Source organism: Diceros bicornis, chromosome X, assembly GCF_020826845.1.
Source record: "Diceros bicornis minor isolate mBicDic1 chromosome X, mDicBic1.mat.cur, whole genome shotgun sequence".
NCBI classification, from domain to species: Eukaryota; Metazoa; Chordata; class Mammalia; order Perissodactyla; family Rhinocerotidae; genus Diceros; species Diceros bicornis.
Genome location: NC_080781.1, coordinates 15,549,568 through 15,575,844, shown reverse-complemented (window position 1 = coordinate 15,575,844; position 26,277 = coordinate 15,549,568). Strand labels below are relative to the sequence as shown.

Here is a 26,277-nt window from a genome sequence, read left to right as displayed (position 1 = left end):
CTTAAATGTTACCTCCTCCAGGAAGTCTCCCATGATGTTAGGTGCCCCTCCAATGTGCTCCCTTAGAGCCTCATGCTTAACCCAATCATAACACATCCCACCCCAAACTGTCTTGTTTTTTTATTAGTTGACCTTCCCCACTAAACTGTGATGTCTTTGGGGCCAAAAACTTCATCTTAGTCACACTGTACCACCAACCCTTAGCAGAGTACCTCATTCACAATAGGTGTTTAATAAATATATGTGAAATGAATGAAATTCATACTCATCTTTGTATCTTCCCACAGTTTTTATATGGTACCTTGAACACTGCAGGGACCAGATAAGTTTATTAAATGAGTAAATGAGCAGACAGATTAACTTTTGCATATGCTGAGTCATAATGATAGAAGTCTTAAACCAAACCAACCACTTTGGATGAAAAGAATAATATGGCGAGGCATCTCAGTGACCCTACATTATAACTCTCTCACTCAGGCTATGCCCTTGTTTGGCTTTGGGCCAGCCCCAGGTCTGCAGCCTAATCATTCTATACTATATAAAAGAACTTACGAGGAAGAAATTGTCTAGCAAAACACCAACTGAAAGATAAATTACAATTTTGCCTTAATTCAAAGCCTAAGGTTGTCCTGGTTCTCTTTTGGGTTGATGCAGAGAAATCAGTTAGTCAGAGCATAATATAAACTTTGGTCATTTATAGCTCCAAAAATCTCCAACAGGATGTAGTTTGCCAAACTATTTCCTGCAATTCAAGTTCAATCAGAACTTGAATAAAATAAAAATAATTTTAATACATGAAATAATAAATAAATTAATTAAATAAGGATAAGATAAGCATGGTCACTAGCTGCTTCTCAACAGAAGATAGCGAGCCCATGGCTTACACTGAGGTGGCTCAATTCTGTGTGCATGGACCAGAGGCAAGTGCCACATGCAGGGCATTACATGTAATCAGGATTCAACACGTTGTTGATGCATTGACCATCACAGTGAGAATCAGCCACCGTCACAGCAACTCTACCATTTCCTGATGCAATCAAGTGATTGCTTGGTCATAGTTAGCACCCGCTGTAGTCCCTGCGCAGGCGACCTCTGTATCTGATGCCACAAGGAGAAATCCACCACTCCCCACCTCTCTTCTAATTTTTAAGATGTTCTTCCTTTCCTCCTTATCTACTTTCCTGGCCCATTACTCTTCTCTCAACTAATCTTTCTTTTTTTTCATGTTCTCTCATCCTCCTATACCTAAGACCCAATAATGATACTCATACTGTAAGTATTGCTGAAATGAATTTTCCAGATCACTGACGCTTACTCTTTTAAAAGCTAAAATACGTTTTCAAATTACTTTAACCATTTTGGCTGGGAGTTTTGAAAATGTGCCATTTTTTCTCTTTACTTCTTAACAAGGGTGTACACTCTAGAACTTGAAAGTTTCTTGACCATGCAGGCTCATCAATCTAAGCATCCCCTCAGGCACTTCTGAGAAGTATGGCCCTCTCTTCCCTATACACACAGCTCCAGATGGCTGCATTGCCTATCTCGTTTCTATAGTTCTAGATCTCCTCTGTCAGGAAAAGCTTTACTTTTTATCGCTGTCATTGTATCTCACTTTTGCCTTTCTCCTCGCACCCCCTAATATGCTGTGGGGTGGGTAGCCAGACAGGCAAACCTGTAGGAACCATGCGTCAGATAAGGTTTTACTGACATACGTTCACTGGTCTTTGAGTAGGGACCTAGGGCCTGTCCTGTGAGTAAAGTTCATTGGATTTGTGACAACAATTTCAAGAGCTCAGAGACCCTTTGTACTCAATTCTGGGTTTTTGAGATGTGTATTAAAAAAAAAGTAGACAGGAGTTTGCCCTCTGGATAGGTGGGGTATCACTGTCATATGTATTCGTGCAGAAACATTGTTTCCAGAACAGTTTGTATTCATGGTTTTAGGCCACACTATACTCGTGCCATCTATCATCATTCCTCATTTAAACTTCAGATAAAAAAAAATGAGAGAAAAAGGCAAAATGCTGACATTTGCAAGTTAGAGATCATCATACAGAGTAGCTTCCTCAGATATCTCTGTGTGCTGCCCCTTCCTTTCCTGGCCTTTAACTTAGGACCCTCACGGCCCATAAACTAAGTGACACGCCATCATCGCAAGTGCACCAGGTCAGTCTCCTTTCTCAGACACCATTAATACACCATTTTTTCAGTTTCTTAAAGTGGAACCTTGCTGTCATCAATGGCTCTTCCCTCAGTTTCCCCTTTTAAACCAAGTGATTTCAAGATTCTGGTGCATGTGGTTTATTCCACATCCAACATACATTTTACCTGCTTCTCACCCCAGCATGCTAAAATTCTAATTTCATGGCTCTTGCAGACTTCTACTTTCCAAACATCCCTCTCACCTCCCTTTACCCAAATCCATCCCAAATAATGTCCTACCCGTTCATCGCTGGGCTCTCAATCTCCACTTCCTGAACACTGTCATTGGTTAACTCTCAAAATATTTCTTGCTTTCATGTGAATGCTATATTTTCACCTTTAGTTCTTTTTATAGAACTTCTTACCACCCACCTCCTCCTGTTCAATCTTTACATTAGCACCTTCCAGTTTTATATGTTCCATATAGTTTTGCTGATAGAATTAAAGAAACATGTCAGAATTCTCTTTTTTCTCATCTGTGTACTCCAGAGTCCTTACCCTCATCACACCTTAATATTTTCAACTACCTCTTGAGAAGTTTTCTTGTCTAAACGCCTCAGAAGTCACTTCTCTCATTTAATTTACTCAACTATTTTCTCTTTTACATATTTCTCAAAATCTCTAGAGAAATAATTACCAGATTTTCTGTTGTGGTTGTTCCTTCTGCCCCCTCCTCCTTCTTCAGATTATAATTGTCAACAATAGCAGGACTGAACTTTTGAACATTTATATGATGGTGTGTACTGAGTTAAATAAATCCCATTCCTCAAACTGTGCAATTCCTTGGTGCCCTCTCACCAGTCCATTCTTCCACCTCTCCCATAGCTTTCAAATTTAGCCAATAGAATCCCCATTTCATGGTAAATAAACTCCCTTCTGCCTTCAACTCATCCAGAAAGACTTCCCTCTGGAAACTTGGGCCTCCCTTAAGGACGCTGCTAGACTCCTGACTCCTGCAGCCCTCTGGAAGGAAAGGACCAATTCCTCCCCAGGACAGATACCTCAGGGTCAGGAGTAGGGGAGGGTCTACTTCCTCCTCAGAGCCACTAACAGACCAACACTTTGCCAGCCTCAGGTAAAAGCCTCTCCTTCCAGGCTCAGGCCTCTGACTAGACTTCCTTTCCCTGCTCCGCATCTCTCGGTCCTGTAGCCAACTCATTTTACACACCTGCATTCCACGTCCTTAACCTCCTCATCTCCAATATTCTCTTTCACTCACTTCAGCCACTCACATTCTGGACTCCACCTTGGACCTGCTCATCTCTGAGGACTACTCCTCTTACAGCTTCCCACCCTTTCTGCTTCCTCAGGTCCTTGCCCCAGTCAGCCTGCTCCCTGATCTCAGAGAGCATGGCAGTCCTTCAATCCTCCCAGTTGATTCATCCACCCTGGCTTCTCTTCCTTCCCCACTCAGCTTGGATTCTGTGGTTGATCTCTGGAATTGCTCTTTTACCAGCACCCTCAGCTCCCTACCAGCAAACCTTTGTCTGGACTTCCTGACACCAACCTACTACCTGGACAGCCTCCTACTTCCTCTGACTCTGCCCTCTGGCTACCATGCTCTAGATCCTTGCTTAGGCCTCCTGCAGTCTCAACAGAATCTCCTCCTAAGTGCCAGCTCCATTAATCCATTCCTGGTTTGGCCTGTTGCATTCCCTTCTAAGCTTCCATTCTGAATGAATGAAATGAAAACCTTGCATTTCCATTATAATTTATTACTTTAAAAAATGCTTTTGGATATTTATGTTATTTTAGCCACAAGACAACTTCTTATGGGGTGAAAGGTCAAGAATATAGCAGCCAAAAAAAAATTGAGGTTCATGGAGGTTATGTGGCTTGTTTAAGCTCTCATAGTCTCCAAAGAGTAGAATTGATTGGCCATCATAATAATCAGAATATATTTTCTTTCAACCCATCTGAGACACTTATACTGTGCCTAATTATTCAACATGCTAGTTGTGGGAATGACACATTAATCAAAAAGAGAGATAAAGGGGTACCACTGTGAAGGCAGGGGTCACTTCAGGATCAGTTTTCTACATGCAGTTGTCCCAGAAGCAAATATTCAGGTTGCAACTGCAGGCTCAGAGAGAGAAATGAATCCAATCAAAGAGATGCAGAGAAACTCCATGCTGGCCAAGCTGCTTTATGCCCTCTGTGTGGGCTCCCACAACCGAAACCCAACAAATGAAGAGGAGTCACAGCTCTGAAAGAGCAACTGAGCCCAGCAATGGTGAATCAGGGTAGAGAACTTACTACGGGGCACTCCTTTCATGCATAATTAGTGTGCACTGGAAGAGAAGACTGGTATGTGTTATGCTCACTTCTGAACAAAATAAAAATAAAACTGCTCCCTTCCCATCCTGTGCCATCTAGACATTTATGATGTAATAAAGACCATAAATATAATCAGGTACAAATACTAATGGATACACAGATAACAATAGTATTAAACAAAGATCCAAATTAAATTTTTCAAAATTTTTATGAAATGTATATTAAAAAACCACAAAATATATGCCTCTACAAATCTTTGAGCCTCTTGGATAAAAACTGTTATATTACATCTGTATTTGTACATATCCCTAATAAAACTAATATCATTATCTACCCTAGGACTGCTCTCCCCCAACAAAAATGCAAATATTTAGTAAAATAATAATTTACCTTATAGAAGATCAAAAGAAGATCATCCAGTTTCCCATGCAAATCACCTGGAGTGCAAATAAAAATCACTAGTCAGTAGAAAACAAGAAAATGCCCATTTTGTTACAGATTTTTAAAATTGAAATACTGCTGATACACGCCACACATTCTTGGGGCATTGGGTTTTTACTTTATGATGATATTAATTCGATAGACAATTTGTTTCCATAGCACTCTATGGAAACTCTGTTCCCTTTCCTATAGGTAACAGCATCCAATATTGCAATTACCTGTTCACTCCTGCCATTCATGTAGTGTTTAGCTTCCTCTGTGCCAAGCACTGTGCTAAGGGTTTACATGAATTATCTTGTTCAATCCTTACAGCCACTCCATGAGATGGGTACTGTTTTCATTATTCTCATTTTACAAATGAGGCTCAGAGTAGTTAAGTAACTTATGCAATTTTACCCAGCTACCAAGTATCAGAGTTGGAATTCAAACTCAACTTTATCTCACTTTAAAACTCAAGCTCTTACTGATTATTCTGTACAGCCTACACTGAAATCTCTAGGAGAGCAGCAATAGTCTCTATCTTAGTCAGCATTAAACCCCCAAGTGCTTCCATAGTACCTGGTGCATAGCAGGCACTCAATACATATGTTTAATTGCTAAATGCATAGCTTTTTAAAGCCATGATTTAAAGAATAAGCTCCAACAGTAGCATCTGAAATTTTAAAATTCTAAGTAGATAGTTGATATTCTTTTGATAAGACAGTTACAGGAAATACAAATGAAAGCATGGCTTCATAAAACTCAGCAAACTAAGGGAAACCATATGAATACATGAAGCCATTAATTAAAAAATCAGAGTGAATATTCAAAAGTCCTATTTGGATAATTATTTCTAGGTAAAATATCTGTCTTTCATAAGCTCTGGTCATAAATTTTTATTCTTTGTATCCAACTTAATTACCAAATAGAATTTAACCTAGGAATACCTTTCCTCATTTTGTTTAAAATCCCACAATCAAAATTAACCAAAGATATGCAACAGAAGACTCTAATTATAATGGGAATAATAAAATTAAAATCTTATATCACCAGCACATTTCTATAAAATGACTATAATATTAAGAGCATATTAATGCTACTGTATACTTAAATCTCATTGCTTTCAAATAGTCTCATTCTAAATCTAAGGAAATAAAAATGGAAGGACTTTTTACTTATGAGTTAAATATATTTTTTAATTACTTTATTTTCCTAATTTTCCTCAGGATGACTCATCTTTCAAAGATTTGGGTAGATAGAACTGTTGCAGCTGGCATGCTAAAAAATGAATTTGTTTCAGCATATTAAGAGTTAAGGCTATAAAAATAATTTTAACTTCTAGTTGGACAGCGAAAGATAAAACTCAACGTATCATGGAAAGACAAGCACAGAAAAGTATTTCCACTGCAAACAAAAACACGAGTTCAGAGTTAGTTATCATTTATAACATAGTTGTACACTAAAACACCTCCTATATTTCATGCATGTTGAGAACTATGTAGCATGTTTAGATGTGCATGTGAAAAATGCATCTGGAAATTAAAATAACGGTAAAGTTTCATCACAATTTCTCTCCCTTTCCTAATACTGTCTTAAACAGAAGATGTTTTTAAAAATATGGCCCCAATTTTAGATTTTATTTTAAATGATAATCAAATTTTTCTAAGTTCAATGGGGCTATTAAAGACAGAAAATAATAATTCCCACACTAAGGGAACCTACCGGCCTGGCTTTTCCCTCTACTAATAGTGCTACATAGAAAAAGTCTGGAAATAAATGCCCAAGAAGTGGGGATTTTTAAATGAATGGAACTGTCTAATTAATCCATTCCCTAGTCTTTGTCTCATGATGAAAAATGAAATATCAGTCAGAGAAATGCATGATGGGAGTTGAGATAACAGATATGGGGGCTAGCTCTAACCTGGGAGGCAGAGGACTTGATTTTTAATTCTGACCCTGCCGCTAACTAGCTGAGTGAGCTTGGTGGGGGGGGGGGGGGAGTTACTACATAGAAATGCATGGAAGGCAATACACATTTCTCTCTGGGCCTCAATTTCATCTGTAAGAGCAAGCGATAGACCAGATGGTCTCTGTAAGAACCCTTCGGTTCTTATACTGTGTGATTCCAGGACTTTCATGCCCTCTAATTAATTTCTGTCTTCTTCCAGATCCTTTTATCCAAAGACACATCTACAGTGGCAACTGGAGGTATACTGGAAACATGTGGGAGCAGATCTCACTCTCTGTTTGGCCTATTATATACACCCTGATAGCAAATTTAGCCCTGGGTCCATAGGCTTTGTGGGTTGCCATAGTTTCCTGAGCTCAAGACCCTAAATTCTTTATCTTCATGAAAAGTAAGAGTTGGTGAGGACTTGAATAAAAGGCCCCCACTGCTGAGATGCATCATCTGCTAGACAGAGATGTGGTGGCCTAATTAGGTTGGAATTGAACCATTAAGGACTCTTCAAAAGTCTAAGTCAGGGCATGTCATGGAGCATGTACTGCTACATCAAGTCCCTGCCACCACTATCAGATGCTAGAAATGGAAATGGTTTAATTAGATTGTCAAATCCACTTCTACCTGCCAGAGTAAAAGAAACATGGGCTAAAAATTGATTTGGAAAATAACAATCACTGTTTTGTAACCTAAAGGCTTAATTAGAAGTTAAGAGAATTGCTGTTCCTTCCACGCACTCCATTCTCAGACAGTTGCAAGCATGCTGAGCACCAACTGTGTTGAATTTCAATGTGTACTGTTTCTTGAAGCAATATCCTGCCAGGCTGGCCTATATGATAACAAAATTTCAAATCTTGTTATTTAAAAGAACAAGGAACAGATTTCTGGGACATTCCCACTCTTCTAAAAACTGCAGGGACCAGTTGGAAAAATCTAAAACAGCAGCCAAGGGCAGAGAAGAGTTTAATCTCCACCCTGCCTTGGGCTTTTGTCTTCCCAGCACAAGTGGCATGCAGAGGCCCACCTAGAAAAAGCAACATGGAACAAAGATAATGAGAGCTAGACGAAGGGCAAAGAACACTTATCCCACCCATGGGTGGTTTTCCATATTAAAATGCTGCCTGCCTTTATAAAAAGCTATGAGTTCTTTAATTTCTCACATAATTAATTCCTGCCAGCTGGTATGCAAAACAAAGACAAGATGGGGAACAGTATTATAATGATAGATAACGCTATACTAACACTTTTCCCTTAATACAGTCCAATTTACACAGTTTTCAAGTTAGGCAAATGACGTAGAACCAAGAGACTCCTAAATATTATTTGGCATCTCTGCTCTGAAACTTACCACAGACTGTTATCTGTTTGGAGGGAGAAGTTTTTACGTGAGTGAAATTCGGCATTTGCTTCAGGACTTTCTTGCTTTCAAATAGCACTTCTAAGACATAATAAGCATGAAGTATCTGTGAAGGCAAAGCAGAGGAAACAGACATAGTGAACTAGGAAGGAATGCACGACTCTGTAGAAAGCTATGAAGGTGGAGCATATGAGCACATTTCAGGTAGCTGTATTTCAGGATAATCTCTAAATCATTAAATAGATTATTCTAGCACAGTGTCTGGCATATAACAAGCCCTCACTAGAGATTTGTAAATTGAATGAATGAATGGTTCCTAGGACGTTTATACTCTCATATTCTTAATTGATATCACCCATTCACAGAACATTTCTGATTATTCTTGGTCCTTAGAGCCCAAGAAAAGTGACAGGAACAAAAGGAGAGTCCCTAGCCCTAAGGAACCATGCAGACAAAAAAATAAGTAAATAAAAGAGGAGGGAAAGGAGAGAGACTGAGAAAGGGAAAGAGAAGTAGAGAGAGACTGTTGAAGAGAGGATGCTTTGCATTTGGGACATCCTGCCACCTGTGATGGTAAGTAGGTGGTGGTGCTGGGTTTGGAGATCTCACAAGGCAGCCAGACAAGCCCCAAGGAACTTCTGAGCCAAGGATCCCAGGTGTGGCTCAATATTGGGTGCACAGACGTGAGAGTTTACAGAACAGCAAGCACATTTATATACAGCAAGCACGTTTATATACAACTCTAAGTATAAAACATATTCCAAACCCAAATAAACCATTTAGATTATCTCCTATTATGACTATTCACCCCATTGCTCTCCTCCAGTTACAGTGTTGATGACATCGTTGTTTTGGACAGATTTACTCCATTTTCTCCCCCGGGTTTTTGTTTGTTTTAAACCCAGTGTGCTGTTCTCCCTTTAATTATAAAATGTTCCAAATACATAATCCAAAAAGTAATATAGCTGATACAAATTTAAAAGCTGCTAACACCACTTTACGGGTCAGGACTGTTTGTACGTGTGCTGTCCAATATGTTAGCCACTAGCCACCTGGGGCTGTTGACCACTTGAAACAGGGCTGATCGAAATTGAGATGTGCTGTAAGCGCAAAATACAGAGCAGATTTCAAAGACTTAGTATGAAAAAAGGTTAAATGTCTCATTAAAAAGTTTTAGGGGCCAGCCCAGTGGCGTAGTGGTTAAGTGTACGTGCTCCGCTGCAGCGGCCTGGGGTTCACAGGTTCGGATCCCAGGTACACATGGACCCACCGCTTGTCAGGCCATGCTGTGGCGGTGTCCCATATAAAGTGGAGGAAGATGGGCACAGATGTTAGCCCAGGGCCAGTCTTCCTCAGCAAAAAGAGGAGGATTGGCAACAGATGTTACCTCAGGGCTAATCTTCCTCAGCAAAAAGAAAAAAAAAAGTTTTAATATGTTTACATATTAAAATGATAATTTTATATGTTGGATTAAGTAAAATATATTATTAAAATTAATTTCACCTGCTTCTTTTTACTTTTTTAATGTAGCTACTAGAAAATTTTTAATTACGTATATGGCTCACATTATATTTCTATTGGACAGCACTGGTTTAGATTACTGAAGGCTAAGAAAAGGGTCATATCTACATACTGTTCAGATACTGCTTTGGGTATGAGATTCAGGACAGATGGAACCCTTTGGAACAATCTTGTTTTGTGGTGTCCTATTAAATTTCCATTTTCATAACTATTAAAATAACGAAATTATTTGCTATCCCAGACCCCAAAAAGATATGATTTAAGTCTAGAGAATTTTCATGATTTTTTAAACAGACAGGAAACAGAATTTGAAGCAATGTGAGAATTAGGAGGAAAGAGAAGAGCCCCTGGATGTTGATCGGTGGGGAGAGACCCATATTTCCTGTCTATCTAAGACCTAACGTACTTCTAAGGATTTTCCCCACAAAAGCATTCTAAATTCATTCAATCCACAAATTGAGTTAGATCTTGAATGTGAACTTTCCTTTAGCCACATTTTAAAGGAACAGGCAAAGTGAAATAAGTCAGAGGGAGAAGGTCAAATACCGTATGATTTCCTTCATTAAGTAGTAGATAATAACAACAATAAACAAACACATAGGGACAGAGATGGGATTGGTGGTTACCAGAGGGGAAGGGGGGAGGGAGGAGGGTGAAAGGGATAATTCGGTACATGTGTGTGGTGATGGGTTGTAATTAGTATTTTGGTGGTGAACATGATGTAATCTATGCAGAAATAGAAGTACAATGATGTACACCTGAAATTTTTACAATGTTATAAACCAATGTTACTGCAATAAACAAAAAATTAAAAAAATAAAAAAAAATAAAGGAACAGGCAAAACACTTTCATATAATGACTTATTTTAATTTGCACATTTAATCTATTGATTCCCAACAGTGGCTTCAGTGTTACCTTAACTTGCCATTGTAGATTTTCTGGTCCATTTGTAGCACTAATCAGAGTAATTGCTGTCTGAAGAGGTAGTTCTGTTTTGCTTTGTTTTGTTTTATTTTTTAAAGTTAAATTAACAAATATTCATTGAGACTATATTGCAACAACAGAAAATTTCTATTATTAAAATAGTTTTTCTGAGCCCTTTTTCAATTGGCTAAAATCACTTTGGTAATATTAGTACTTGCTTACAATGCTATCTTTTAATAGCATTATAATTGTGTTTACAATTTCAATATTAAATACTCAAAAGAGTTAACTCAGATATTGGTTTCTACATTTATAAATATATTCAGATTAAATAGCAACTTAAATACAATATTCCCAATCTTTTTTTGTGTGTGTGTGAGGAAGATCAGCCCTGAGCTAACATCCATGCCAATTCTCCTCTTTTTGCTGAGGAAGACTGGCCCTGGGCTAACATCTGCGCCCATCTTCCTCCACTTTATATGGGACGCCGCCACAGCATGGCCTGACAAGCGGTGCATTGGTGTGCGCCCGGAATCCGAACCCGAGCCACCAGCAGCGGAGCACGTGCACTTAACCGCTAAGCCACGGGGCCGGCCCCTCCCATTCTTTTAAAGGCATTGAGGGAGGAAAATACCACTTTTAAAGAATATTTCTTTTTTAAAAAGTAACTAGTTTTTAAAAGAAAAAAACCTCATCTTTTTAGTTGAAATAAAAATTTAAACAGCAAAAAGGAGTATAACATGAAAAGCAATTTTCCTTCTTCCCCAGACCTCAGTCTCCTATCCCTGTCCCCAGAAACAGCCACTGTTTACAAGTGTCTCAAGTATCTTTCCAAAAAATAATTTCTCTGTTTGCAAGCATATAAAAATTAATATAAACACATATTAATATGCAAACACATATATAAATATATAATCCCTTAAGCAAAATGTGGCATATTCATACAAAGGATATTATTCAACCCAAAACAGGAATGAGGTACTGATACATGCCACAACATAGATGAACCTTGAACACATTATGCCAAGCAGAAGAAGCCAGACACAAAAGGGCACATATTATATGATTCCATTTAAATGAAATGTCCAGATTAGGCAAATTCATAGAGGCAGAAAGTAAATTGGTGGTTGCCAGAGGCTATGGGGAGTGACTGCTTAATAGGTATAGGGTTTTGTCTTGGGGGTGATAAAAATGTTCTGGAATTAGATAGTGGTGATGGTTGCACAACATTTTTAATATATTAAAAGCCACTGAATCGTATACCTTAAAATGGTTTAAATGATAAATTTTATGTGAATTTTATCTCGATTTTTAAAAATCAAAATATATATAATATTTGTTTATTTATTTTACAAATGAGAGCACATTGTACACTACACTGAACCTTTTATTCTTCCCTTAACAACATAATTTTTTCATTTCTAAAAAGTCAAAATTATCAATCTTTTCTATTATAGCTCCTTGGGTTTTTGTTGTATCTTTTATTATCTCCTTGAACATAGTAAGCATATTTATTTTAAACTCTGAGTCTGATAATGCCATTATCCAAATACTCTATAGGTCTGTTTCCATTGTTTGTTGTTTGTCTCAGTTTTCTTTCATTTTAATATTAATTTTAAAATAATTTAAATATTTTATTTTAATTTAATACTTATTAAACTATTTTAAAATTAATATTAAATTATTTTAATATTTGTTAATATTTGTATTAAGTTCTGGACATTGCATATGAAAACCTGGAGAAATAATTTGAGGCCTATTTTCTTCCAGAGAGGATTTAAATTTTCTTTTGCCAGGTGGCTAGGAGCACTAGCTATGTAGGATGATTTCAATTCAATTTCAGGAATTAGAGGATTCAAAGCTTTGCTTCAATCCCTACAAAGTCAATTTACTTCTAGTTCACTCTTCCTCCTAGGGTATGCCCTTAGGGTCCTAACCCGAGAATAAGAGTTCTGGGGTGATGTCAGAGAAAATAATGGAATAGGTAGCTCCAAGGTCTCATCCCTCCATAGAAACATTGAAAAATCAAGCAAAAAAAAACCTGTTGGAAACAACTTTGTCAGAACTCTGGAAAATAGTCAAAGTTTATAGCAACCAAGCAAAGGCTGAATCAAGAAAAAGACAACTTAAAAATGGCTCCATACAAGCAGGAAGTAAAGGCTAAGACAGATTTGTAAACAGCCTGGCCAAGCAGTGAAGGAGTGTACCAACACAGAGCCAATTGGCAAACACTAGGTTTTTCTTTTTTTTCTTTGTTTCTTTTTTTTAATGGTTCCTAGTGTTCAAGGAAATCTCTGTCAAAATACTAGCTGAACACATGCTAAAGAAACAGAGGCTTCAGAGACCTCACACACAACTAGACCTAACAGACATCTATAGAACACTCCACCCAATAACAGCAGACAACACATTTTTTTACAAGTGCACATGGAACATTCTCCAGGATGGACCAGATGTTAGGCCACAAAACAAGCCTCAATCAATTTAAAAAGGTCGGAATCATGCAAAGTATCTTCTCTGACCACACAATGGAATGAAACTAGAAATTAATAATGGAAGGAAAACTGGAAAATCATAAATATGTGGAAATTAAATAACACATTCTTAAACAATCAATGGGTCAACGAAATCACAACAGAAATTAGAAAATACTTAGAGATGAACAAAAATGAAATACAATATACCAAAACTTATGGGATGTAGCAAAAGCAATGCTCAGAGAGAAATTTATAGCTGTAAATGCCTACATTAGGAAAGAAGGAAGATCTCAAATGAAAAGCCTAACTTAACACTAAGGAACAGGAAAAAGAAGAGCAAACTAAATTGAAAGCTAGCAGAAGGAAGAAAATAAGGATTAGAGTGCAGATAAATGAAATAGAGAGTAGAAAAACAAGAGAGAATCAACAAAATCAAACATTGGTTCTTCGAAAGGATCAACAAAATTGACAAACCTTTAGCTAGACTGACCAAGAAAAAGAGAGAAAATGCAAATAACTATAATCAGAAATGAAAGTGGGGACATTACCACTGACCTTAAAGAAATAAAAAGAATTATAAGAGAATATTATGAACAATTGTACACCAACAAATTAGATAACTTAAATAAAATGGTCAAATTCCTAGAAACACACAAATTACCAAAACTGACTCAAGAAGAAATAGAAAATCTGAACAGATCTAGAACAAGTAGAGATTGGATCAGTAATCAAAAACCTCCTAACAAAGAAAAGTCCAAGACCAGACAGCTTCACTGGTGAACTCTATTAAACGTTTAAAGAATTAACACCACTCCTTCCCAAACTCTTCCAAAAAATAGAAGAGGAGCAAAAAATTCCTAACTCATTCTATGAGGCCAGTATTACCCTGATACCAAAGCTAGGTAAAGAAACCACAAGAAAAGAAAATACAGACCAATATCCCTTATGAATAAAATGCAAAAATCATCAACAAAATACCAGCAAACCAAATCCAACAGAATTTTAGAAGAATTATACACCATGACCAAATGGGATTTATTCCAGGAATACAAGGGTGTTCAACATAAGAAAATTAATCAACGTAACACACCACATTAACAGAATGAAGGAAAAAAAAACACACGATCATCTCAATTGATGCAGAAAAACTATTTAACAAAATCCAACACCCTTTCATAATAAAGCCACTCAAAAAACTAAGAATAGAAGGAAACTTCTTCAACATGATAAAGGGCATTTATGAAAAACCCACAACTAACATCAAACTCAATGGTGAAAGACTGAAAGCTTTCCCCCTAAGATCAGGAACAAGACAAGCATGCCCACTCTCATGACTGCTATTCAACATTGCACTGGAAGTTCTAGCCAGAGCAATTAGGCAAGAAAAGGAAATAAAAGGCATCTAAATCAGAAAGGAAGAAGTAAAACTGTCTCTATTCACAGATGACACGATCTTGTATATAGCATATCCCAAAGAATACACACACACACACACACACACACACACACACGCAAAACTACTAAAGAGCTAATAAATGAATTTAGCAAAGTTGCAGAGTAAAAGATCAACCCACAAAAATCAGTTGTGTTTACACCAGCAATGAACAATCCAAAAAAGACTTAAGAAAGCAATTCCTTTTACAATAGCAACCAAAAGAATAAAATACCTAGGAATAAACTTAAAGTAGTGAAAGACTTGTACACTGAAAACTACAAAACAATGCTGAAAGAAATTAAAGAAGACCTAAAAAATAGCAAGACACTCCATGTTCATGGATCAGAAGATTTAATATTGTCAAGATGGCAATACTACTCAAAGCGATCTATAGATTCAATGCATCCCTACCAAAATCCCAACGGGGTTTTTTGTAGAAATGGAAAAGTCAATCTTCAAATTCATTGCAAGGGACCCCAGATGCCAAGACAATATTGAAAAAGAACAAAGTCGAAGGATTCACACTTCCTGATTTCAAAACTCACTACAAAGCTACAGTAATCAGTACAATGTAGTACTGGCATATGAATAGACACATACACCAATGAAATAGAACTAGGAGTCTAGAAATAAATGCATACATCTGTGGCCTATTAATTTTTGACAAGGGTACCCAGACCATTCAATGGCGAAAGAAGAGACTCTTCAACAAAAGGTGCTGGGACAACTGCATATCCACATGCAAAGAATGAAGTTGGACCCCTACCTCATACCTTATACAGAAATTAACTGAAAATGGCTCATAGACCTAAATGTAAGAGCTAAAACTATAAAATTCTTAAAAGAAAACATAGGGGTAAATCTTCATGACCTTGGATTTGGCAATGGATTCTTGGATATGATAGCAAGTACACAAGCAACCAAAGAAAAAAATAGATAAATTGGACTTCATCAAAGTTATAAACTTTTGTGAGTCAAAGGACATTATCAAGGAAGTGAAAAGACAACCTACAGAATGGGAGAAAATATTTACAAATCATGTATCTGATAAGGAACTTGTATCTAGAATATACAAGAACTCTTACAACTCAATAATAAAAAGATGAATAACCTGATTTTAAATGGGCAAAGGATCTGAAAAGATACTTCTCCAAAGAATGTGTACAAATGGCCAGCAAACGTGAAAAGATGCTCAACATCTTTAGTCATTAGGGAAATGCAAATCAAAACCACAATGAGATACCACTTCACACACAACTAGGATGGCTATAATAAAAATAAAATCAAAAAAATAAAAACAACAGAAAATAACAAGTGTTGGCAAAAAATGTGGAAAAATTGGAACCCTCAATGCATTGCTGGTGGGAATGTAAAATGGTGCAGCCACTGTGGAAAACAACTTAGCAGTTCCTCAAAAAGTTAAACATAGAGTTACCATACGACCCAGCAATTCCACTACTAGGTATATACTCAAGAAAATTAAAAACATATGCTCATACAAAGACTTGCACATGAATGTTCATAGCAGCACTGTTCATAATAGCCAAAAGGTAGAAAAAAATCCAAAAGTCCATCCACTGATGAATAGATAAACAAAATGTGGTATATCCATATAATGGAATACTAGTCAGCCATAAAAATAAAAAAGTAATGAAACATGCTATGACATGAATGAACCTTAAAAACATTATGCTAAAGGAAAGAAGCCAGACACAAAAGGCCACATATTATATGATTTCATTTGTATGAAATACCCAGAATAGACAAATCCATAGACACAGAAAATGAACTAGTGGTTGCCAGGGGTAGAGGAGGAAGGAATGGTAATGGGTATGGCACTTCTTTTTGGGGTGATGAAAATGTTCTAGAATTAGATATTGGTGATGGTTGTAAAATCTTGTGAATGTAGTAAAAACCACTGAATTATACACTTTAAAATGGTGAATTTTATGGTATGTGAATTATATCTCAGAACCAGAAAAAGAAAAAGGAAATGCTGTAAGCCTATAGATAGAGAGGAGGTTTCTATGCACCTGAGGAGACTTCTGTTTAAGCTTTCACTTAACGTGAAGCTTTTTGCCAAGGGAATGCATTTCTGCTGTAGCGTTTTCAGTCCTTCATCTAACCGATAGTCATGGAGCACGCATTATGTACAAGAATCAGGGCAGTATCTGCTTCCACTTGCCTGTTGTTGCTTGAAGGCCTCAATAAGTAAATCAATATCAGTAAAAGTGAGAGGAAATTGCAGTCGAGGACCACTATAGGAGTCTGGGATGTCTATCAACCCCAGATAGTCCTGTCTATCTTTGTCATCCTGGCCGGTGGTACCAAAAAGTCGAGTTACAAATTCTGGAAAAGGAAAGACAGAAAGGGGGAAAAAATCAACATGCCCATAATTAAATGAAATAAATACCTCTTGAATACCTAGCCCATATAAGGCACTGTGCTAAATGCTATGAATACCAAGGTATCCCACATATAACCATAAGGAATGACTTATTCTGAGATCAGTAGGTACCTTCACATGAATCACCATAATCCCTTCCTGGGTGCTTTTACCAAAGCAATGAGTTCATCAGTGGGGAGGGGAGGGAGAAACACAGGGAAAACTGGTCAATCAAAATATTTCGGTGCTCTGAAGCTCTAACTGTACATTTTTTGCCCACTCTTATATCTCAGATTTTTACAAATAGGGCTGAAAACATAACAATGCATTGAATTTGGTTCAAACAGCTGCTGCTATTCAGGATCTATAGAAAATTAAACTGCAACATTCAATTTTTCCCCTTTGAAACACTTCAAATTTTACTTAGCTGTAATTGATTTGTTTTTCTCATCACATAAAAACAAATTTTTCTGACACGATTTTCCTTTAACAAAGCAGATAAAGTTAGATGACAAGCCATAGGCAGAAATACTAAAGGGCCTCTCCCTCAGAGAGACATTTCTATATAACAGATTGCCTGCACTGCCTATTCCAGTAGGTGCTGAGAGCCAGGGGCCCTTTCTTGCTAGATTGGCTATGAAACAGTCAGCCCAGAAACAGAAATCTGGTCAAGTCAGGTGGAGAAAGATAAAGGGGGATATGGGAGGTTGGTTGCAAAAGTGACCCCAATTCTCAATCTCAACCTCTAGCCGTGCTTTTTTTTTTTTTTTTTGAGGAAGATCAGCCCTGAGCTAACATCCGTGCCAATCCTCCTCTTTTTGCTGAGGAAGACTGGCCCTAAGCTAACGTCTATTGCCAATCCTCCTCCTTTTTTTCCCCAAAGCCCAGTGGATAGTTGCATGTCATAGTTGCACATCCTTCTAGTTGCTGTATGTGGGACGCCGCCTCAGCATAGCCAGGCAAGCGGTGTGTCGGTGCGCGCCCGGGATGCGAACCTGGGCTGCCAGAAGCAGAGCGCACGCACTTAACCGCTACGCCACGGGGCCAGCCCCTAGCCGTGCACTTTTTTTTTTTTAATTTTTTGTTTATTGCAGTAAGATTGGTTTATAACATTGTATAAATTTCAGGTGTACATCATTATACTTCTATTTCTGCATAGATTACATCATGTTCACCACCCAAATACTAATTACAACCCATCACCACACACATGTGCTGAATTATCCCTTTCGCCCTCTTCCCTCCCCCCTTCCCCTCTGGTAACCACCAATCCAATCTCTGTCTCTATGTGTTTGTTTATTTTTGTTATTATCTACTACTTAATGAAGGAAATCATACGGTATTTGACCTTCTCCCTCTGACTTATTTCACTTTGCATAATACCCTCAATGTCCATCCATGTTGTCACAAATGGCTGGATTTCATCGTTTCTTATTGCTGAGTAGTATTCCATTGTGTATATATACCACAGCTTCTTTATCCATTCGTCCCTTGATGGGCACTTAGGTTGCTTCCAAGTCTTGGCTATTGTGAATAACACTGCAATGAATACAGGGGTGCGTGTATCTTTACGCATTGGTGTTTTCAAGTTCTAACAACCCAATTAAAAAATGGGCAAAAGACCTGAACAGACATTTCTCCAAAGAAGATATACAGATGGCCAAAAGACACATGAAAAGATGTTCAAAATCATTAACTATCAGGGAAATGCAAATCAAAACTACAATGAGATATCACCTCACGCCCCTCAGAATGGCTATAATTAACAAGACAGGAAACAACATGTGTTGGAGAGGCTGTGGAGAGAAGGGAACTCTCATACACTGCTGGTGGGAGTGCAAACTGGTGCAGCCACTATGGAAACCAGTTTGGAGATTCCTCAAAAAATCAAGGATAGAACTACCATATGATCCAGCTATTCCCCTGCTGGGTATTTATCCAAAGCCGGACGCTTTTTAATGTGATTTTGCAGCTACTCTCATCAAGGGTTTATTTCCCCAGCCCTTGAAGCTGTGTTGGATTCGTGGCTTGTGTTGGCCTAAAGAATGTGGTAGAAGTCCTACATACCAGTTCCAAGCCAAGGCCTCAGGAGGCCTTATATGTTTCCATGCTTTCTCTTTCAAAACTGTGCCACTGCCACGAAGCCCAGGCTAGCCTACTGAAAGCTCCAAGACCATGGGGAGCAGAGCTGAGTCACCCTAGCCAAGGCTGTCCTAGATCAGCCACCAGCCAGCAGACCTCCAGACACATGAGTGAACGCCAGCCAAGATCCAAAAAACTGCCAAATCAAGCCTGCCAAGATCAGCAGAAGTGCTAGCTAATCTGTAGACTTGTGAGCAAAAAGAATGGATGACATAGCCTTCAATTCATTAACACTGAATTGCTACTAAGATCATTAATCAGAAGGTCCTGCAAGCAGTTTCTATCTTTTTGAATATTTAGAGAGGACATGTTTGGAAGGAATGATGCTAGCAGATGTAGACAGAATACATTTTTTTCATGATCCAGTTATGCTGAGAGATTCCAGTTAAGAACTAAACTTGAACAATTTTTCTAAAGTAAGTCATAATATTTGGTAACAAAAATGCTTTCTAAATTATTGTGCACCCCAATTGTTTTTGGTGGTGGTTGATGATGTTTTATGAGAAGTTAAATTTAGGAGTAATAATGTCTGTCTTCAATGTGGTCCAGCAGAGGTTATTGTTCTCATTTGGATTTGATTTGAGATTTGAGAATACCTTAATTATTTCATTTTATGTTTGAAAACTAGAAATGCAGAGCATCTTGGTAAATTTTACCTCAGATTCATTATGTAGGCAGTAAAGCCTAAATACTCTACTTAACTATCTTAATGATCATGCCACTGATTTTTACTTGGTAGTCATTCTTAGAGATGCATCTTGCTCCAAAGGAAAATTTTCCATTTCCTAACTCTACACACTGAAATATCAGGCTCCTCTTGTGAAAACAACAACAACAAAAATAAAAACAACCCCAGCAGTTTCACTATATCATTTTAAAACGGACTTGGGTAATCCCAACTGTGTGAGGTATAAACAAGAAATCATTTTCTTTTCCTAATCATTGCCTTTACCCATGCTCTGTCAACTCGCCCTTTCTCATCAGCTAACTGAGACATCAAGTCAATTCCATCAGTTCTGGTTATTAAGACTCAGTCTTCTTGTTTAAAAATAAAATAAAAATATTGTTGTTCTTTAAAAAAAAAGCTCAATCTGGTCCTTCCTTCCATACATTTGATGACCCTCATTTCTTACAAGTTCAATGATAAGTATATGAAAAAGCACAATTTCCCTAAACCAATTCTTAAATCAAAACTAGTCAATACGAAATCTCAGTAAACATCAAATCATAATCCTTCTGCTGGTTTTTAGCCACATAAAAAAGAATAATATAGATTCTCTTCCTAACGTGGGTCATGTATAAAAACTATCAAAAGCTTTAATATTCCAAATGCAAGTACTGTCCTTGTGGGCTATAACTATTATAATAATAACAATTTAATGAATGCCAACAATATATGAAGATTTGTGCAACACGTAATTGGCACTAATCCTTACCTATTTGATTTACAATTCTGTCAACATGAATCTAAACTAATTAAATATAATAAAATCTTGAATTATAACCAAATGATACCTTTACAAGTTGTTCTAAAGAAAATACCTCAAAAATACCCCCTACACACAATCTTTTCTTTTACCCAGTACAGACTCAAAATCTGGACAGGGAAAAATTTAAAGCCCATAATTTTTTTAAAAAAACAATTTCTGCCTCTACCGCCCACATGTCACTTAGAAAACAAGCTCCAGATACTGCTGGAAAAAGAAAAACATCATTTGAACCGCATTTATAGTTATTTCATTTCTCAATTATGAATCTGGATTAAAACCATGAGTGTCCATATAATAAACTCAATGGATGCCAAAATGACATTTCATAAATTTCAACACCTGTTCCTGATTTTTGAAAAACTCAGAAAACTAGGAATGGAAGGATACCTCCTTAACATAATTTTTAAAATTTAAATAAACAATAATGGTCTTTCCATTAAATTGTTAACAAAACAAGGATGCCTACTTTCACTGTTTCATTGTAACATTGTTCTGCTATCTCCAACCAATGGAATAAAATACGAAGCCGAAATAAGAGCAGTAACTATTGGATAGAAAGATATAAAAATAGTTACTTGTGGCCAGTGTGATTAAATATCTACACTCAAGAAACTCAATTGGAAGACTCCTAGAATTGAGAGGAGAATTAAAATAATACAGAGGTTAATCACACTGGTTTGAATCACAGCTTCACCACTGATGAGATGAATAAGCCTTAGTATTCTTAGCCACAAAAAGGGGATGATACTAATGCTAGTCTCACTGGTTTGTCATGAAGACTAAACGAAATGATGTGTTTAAAGCACTTAAAGATATGGCACATGGAAAACATTTAATACATATCAGCAGTAATAATAATAATAATTTCATTAATGTTATTATTCTATAGTAGCACAATACAAAATAAATAGATATAAATCAAAAGCTTTACTAAATACTACCAATAATCATTGGGGAGATATAATGGGGAAAAGATCCTATTCACCATAGCAACAAAAAATATAAAGTACCTAGTCTGATAGGATATTTTGGCTGATCTGGGAAGCAGAAAGAAAAGTCAAAACAACACTTCCACACCCTCCATCCCACTCCCCACTTCCATCAGTCTCAGTTTAAACCTCCTGCTACATATAGCAGCTTTGGCTTTCTACCTCTGGGAAGAGGCTGATGTGAAAAAGCAGACTGGGGAATGGATGTGTGGAGTGTCCCCATCAAGTCCTATGAACTGGTTTTGAGCAATTTAAGTAGTAGGACATGAAGATGAACTGCTTCCAGGTCACCTCTCACCTTTGGAACACTCAGAATGTCCTGACATACTCTGTGCCTCAGAGTTAAAACCATTAATCTGCCCCTGATATCTGGAAATGTTAAGTGACCTTCTGGTCCCTAAATACTCCCTGCTTAGGGGTCACAGCACTTCTGCCAAACAGGCCGAGGTGGAGGTTGTCTGGAAATTTCCCACCAAACAGAGTCATCAGAAAGCAACCTCCAGTAATGTATAGCATGGTGACTCTAGTTAACAATACTGGTGACTCTAGTTAACAATACTCTATTGCATATTCGAAAGTTGCTAAGAGAGTATATTTTAAAAGTTCTCACCACCAAAAAAAAAAATGTAACTACGTGAGATGATTGATGTATTAACTAACCTTATTGTGGTGATCATTTTACAATATATACATATATGAAATCATTACATTGTACACCTTAAACTTACACAATGCTATATGTCAATTATATTTCAATATAATTTGGAAATTATAAAGCTGGAAAAAATTTAAAATTGGACTCAACTTACAGCAATAATCTGTAAATATCTTTTTCTTCTACATACAATAATTAAATCAGTATGGTTCTAGGACTCTATAATAGAAAGATGTATAAGAGAATAGAGAGCCTGGAAATATGCCCTATTACACATTTTTAAATAAATATATTAAAAAGAATACACTACAAATCACGGTGAAAAAATACATCATCAAATAAATGTGGGAAAAACTGGTTAACTACTTGGAAATTTTCTTTGTGGTCATGTTTTTTAATTGTTCTCAACCACTAGTCATCAAAAATTTTTCTTTTACTTTAATATAAAAAATCCAAAATTTATGAAGTGTTCAAATTTTTAAAAGTCAAATCAAACAGAAAATCTAGAAATACAGGCAATCCACATTTTAAATATTTCAGGACCTTCAAAGTTTAAAAGCAGAATTCACAAAAGAGAAGATATTTAGACTTGAAAAGGAAGATATTTTAAATAATTAATGGATGAAAACTTTCTAAGCCTGATGAAAACTACCAACTTAGATATCACAGAAGCTCAGCAAACCCCACTCAGGATAAATAAAAACAAAACCTCATCAAGGCACATTATGGTTAGCATGCTATCTTCCACTGTTACTTAGGTTAGTTTGTTTCTTCCCCCACCTCCTTCAGGTGATTATGTTATTCATTTGTAAAACAGTTAGGTTCATTTGTCACAGTGTGTATTCCATTTTGGAATCACACACACACACACACACACACACACGCATGCACTCTTCCTGTTTTTAATTAATTATTTTTTTTTAGGAATGTGAAACATTATCGTGGTTCTAAGAGACTGAACTAAAAAAAGGTAAACTCAGAGAAGTGTCACTATCCTCTCAGCCCTTCTACTCAATCCCCATTCTCCCATTCTTTCTGCTCTGCTCCCACCCATCCCCCCATTCCCTGTAGGTAACAATGTCATTAGTGTCTGGTTTCTCCTGTACGCTTCTCCTGTATTTATTTTTGCACAATGAGTATGTGTGTATATATACACACATATATATACACACACACACTCATATCAGGCAAAAACTTCTTAAATAGGATACAGAAAGCACTAACCATAAAGGAAAAAAAATTGTACTACATTAAAATTAAGAATGTTTGTTCATCAAAAGACACCATTTAAAGATTGAGGGGATAAAAGCCAAAGACTAGGAGAAGATATTTACAATACGTTTATCTAACAAAGATTTGTATTCTCACATTTAGAATATTTAGAGAACTCTTACAAATTGGTAAGAAAAAGGCAGATAACCCAATAGAAAGATGGCAAAAGACCTGAACAGGCACTTCATCAAATGCGGTATCCACATGGCCAATAAACATACAAAAGGGTGAGGGGGACAACAGAAGGGCTTCTGTAGCTCTGATAATGTTTTCTTTTTTGTTCTGTGTGCAGGTTACAAGGGTGTGTTTGAGAAAATTTATTGAGTCATATGCATATGATTCGTGTACTTTTCTGTAATGTATCTTATGCTTTGAGAAAAGTTTACATAAGAAGATTAAACCACTATCCCCTTATTTGATAAAAATATTGTTTTATATTTTTAAATCACCTGCAGAATTTTTTTAAATGCAGAATTTTAAAAATACAGAGCCTGAGTATATATCTCTGGGCTGGAACCCAGCCATCTGTGGCTATGAATCTCCATAAGTGATTCTGATGCACAGCCTGGAATGAAATATTAGGTTACTAGCAGAAAGAGTGCTGTTTCATTTCATCATTATTATATTTCCTCTCAGAAATATTTTTGCCAAAGAACATGAAGCACAAACAACTGTCTTCAAATTGCAATTATCTAAAAGACAGAAAATGGCAAAATACCCACTTCCACCCACTCCCCACTCCTCAGGTTTGGCTATTCCACCATTCAGAAAGCTTCTACAGATGATTAAAAACTTTAATTAGTTTCATACATATGTACTTAGTTCAAAGCATGCCATTAAAACACCACTCGTTGGCCACTTTGAAGGGTGCTTACTAGATTATTTAAAAGATCCTCTTAGATGCCATACATGTTTTTAATTAGAGCAAAAAATGGTTGGCCAAAATTTTAAAATATGAGTTTTTAAGTCTAGCATTTACCTTGAAGACAATAGGCAGATCTTAATTTGTAGGAGAAATATATGCCTTGTGAATAACTATAATTTTAAAATAATTTTTGACCCACACCTATATTGCCTGTCTCTGAAATTATTTATTTAGTCATTTAGAATGACTAAATAAATGATAGATAGACAGACAGACAGATAGCTATGCAAAAAACAGAGACATGGTGGGGCCAGCTGTGTTTAATCCACCATTTCCTCACAGATCTATTTCATGAAACACTCAAGATATTTTGATCTCTAAGCACAAAAGTTTTGTGGATAAAAAATAAGATCCTCTTTACTAAGCTACTATTGTACAATAGCTTGTCGTTCAGAGAAAGTATTCAACAAATTAATGTTGAATGAAATCTACTTCAGTTTTCTGAAAGTGAAAAAATTAAATGGTCACTTTAGTCCACACCAATCAGAGAGAGAAAAAGCCAGTTGAACTGATCTCACCAGTTGTTTGGTGTCACATAGACAAGACAGGTGGGCATTTTTTAAATTTCTTAGTGTTTTCCCATCTTCAGAGTTTACATCCCTTGATGAGGACAATTTAATATTTAATAACTGCTTTTCAAAAGACTGAACTTTTTACTTACCTGGATCTTTCTCATATACATGTGTGTAGTTTTCCAACATGAAGGAAAAGAAATTGGATAGCTGGACAAAATAAAAATACATTAATCAATTAATGAACTCCAAATAACTGCTGTGGCAAACACTGTTGGTGTTCCCGCAAGTCCCCTTTGCTCTTCTGGGGCATCTCCCAGCTGCCACACGTGCTAACGAGTCCCACCTCTACCTACCCCCTCCTCCCAAGGCTTGCCCTTGGCAGATGGGCAGCACCTCCCCCAGAGTTGCATAGGATATCATATATCCCCCTTCTGGGGGGCTGCCCATAGAAAATGACTGACTGAAGCAAGAGTATTACAGGCCAGCCCCCCACCTCCCTTGCCACTGGGTGGGACAAACTCCGACACATTTCACACTTCAGAGCTCCCAATGGGATCAGGCTGAGGTCAGACTTCTCCAGAAACCATATTTTTGCCTAGCTTCTTCCCTTGCTTTCCTCACTCCCTTACAGGTTTTTCTTGAGAACACTCTTCAGGAAATTACTCGTACCAGAATCCCTGTCTCAGATTCTACTTTTAGGAAACCAACCTAAGACAGCTACTAGATTTTGTTCATTATGATCTCTTCCTTTTGGTGGTGAGATTAAGAGTTAAGGGACACTCTTAAATGTCAAATATATTTGGGAAATGAAGGAAGGGAGGGAGGGAGGAAGGGACAGAAGGAGGGAGGAAGGGAGAGATGGAAATTCACCAGCATTCCAACCATCACCTAGATGCTGCCTCCATGCCTATAATTTTAATGCTGTTGATGGGTTTGTCAATTAAGAGTCAATAGAAACCACAATGAGATATCACTTCATAAATACTAGGATGGCTATAATCAAAAAGACAGGTAGTAACAAGAGTTGACAAGATGTGGCAAAATTGGAGCCCTCATACACTGCTGGTGGGAATGTAAAATGGTACATCTGCTTTGGAAAACAGTTTAGCAATTACTCAAAAAGTTAAACACAGAGTTACCAGATGACCCAGCAATTCCATTCCTAGTTATACACCCAAGAGAACTGAAAACATATGTTCACACAAAAACTTGCACACAAATATTCATAGCAGCATTATTCATAATAGCCCAAAAAAGTGGAAACAATCCAAATGATCTATCCACTGAGGAATGGATAAATAAAATGTGCTATATCCATACAATGGACTA

At 37.0% G+C, this 26,277-nt stretch overlaps 1 protein-coding gene across 2 annotated transcripts in view; it reads right to left on the bottom strand.

Annotated features, from left to right (window-relative positions):
• PPEF1 (protein phosphatase with EF-hand domain 1) overlaps positions 1 to 25,149 on the bottom strand; it is a 67,693-nt gene extending 42,544 nt beyond the window's left edge. The window contains exons 1-5 of one of the 2 annotated variants that reach the window (XM_058535170.1): positions 25,091 to 25,149; positions 23,316 to 23,336; positions 16,760 to 16,895; positions 8,208 to 8,322; positions 4,870 to 4,916 (exon numbers count right to left, since the gene is read on the bottom strand). In XM_058535170.1, coding sequence (XP_058391153.1) covers positions 4,870 to 4,916; positions 8,208 to 8,322; positions 16,760 to 16,895; positions 23,316 to 23,336; positions 25,091 to 25,134 — 363 coding nt within the window. In that variant the 5' untranslated portion in view covers positions 25,135 to 25,149. Of the gene's footprint in view, positions 1 to 4,869; positions 4,917 to 8,207; positions 8,323 to 16,759; positions 16,924 to 23,315; positions 23,337 to 25,090 lie in introns of both variants that reach the window. The other variant, XM_058535169.1, reaches the window with a different exon arrangement.
• Between the last annotated feature and the right edge of the window lie 1,128 nt (positions 25,150 to 26,277).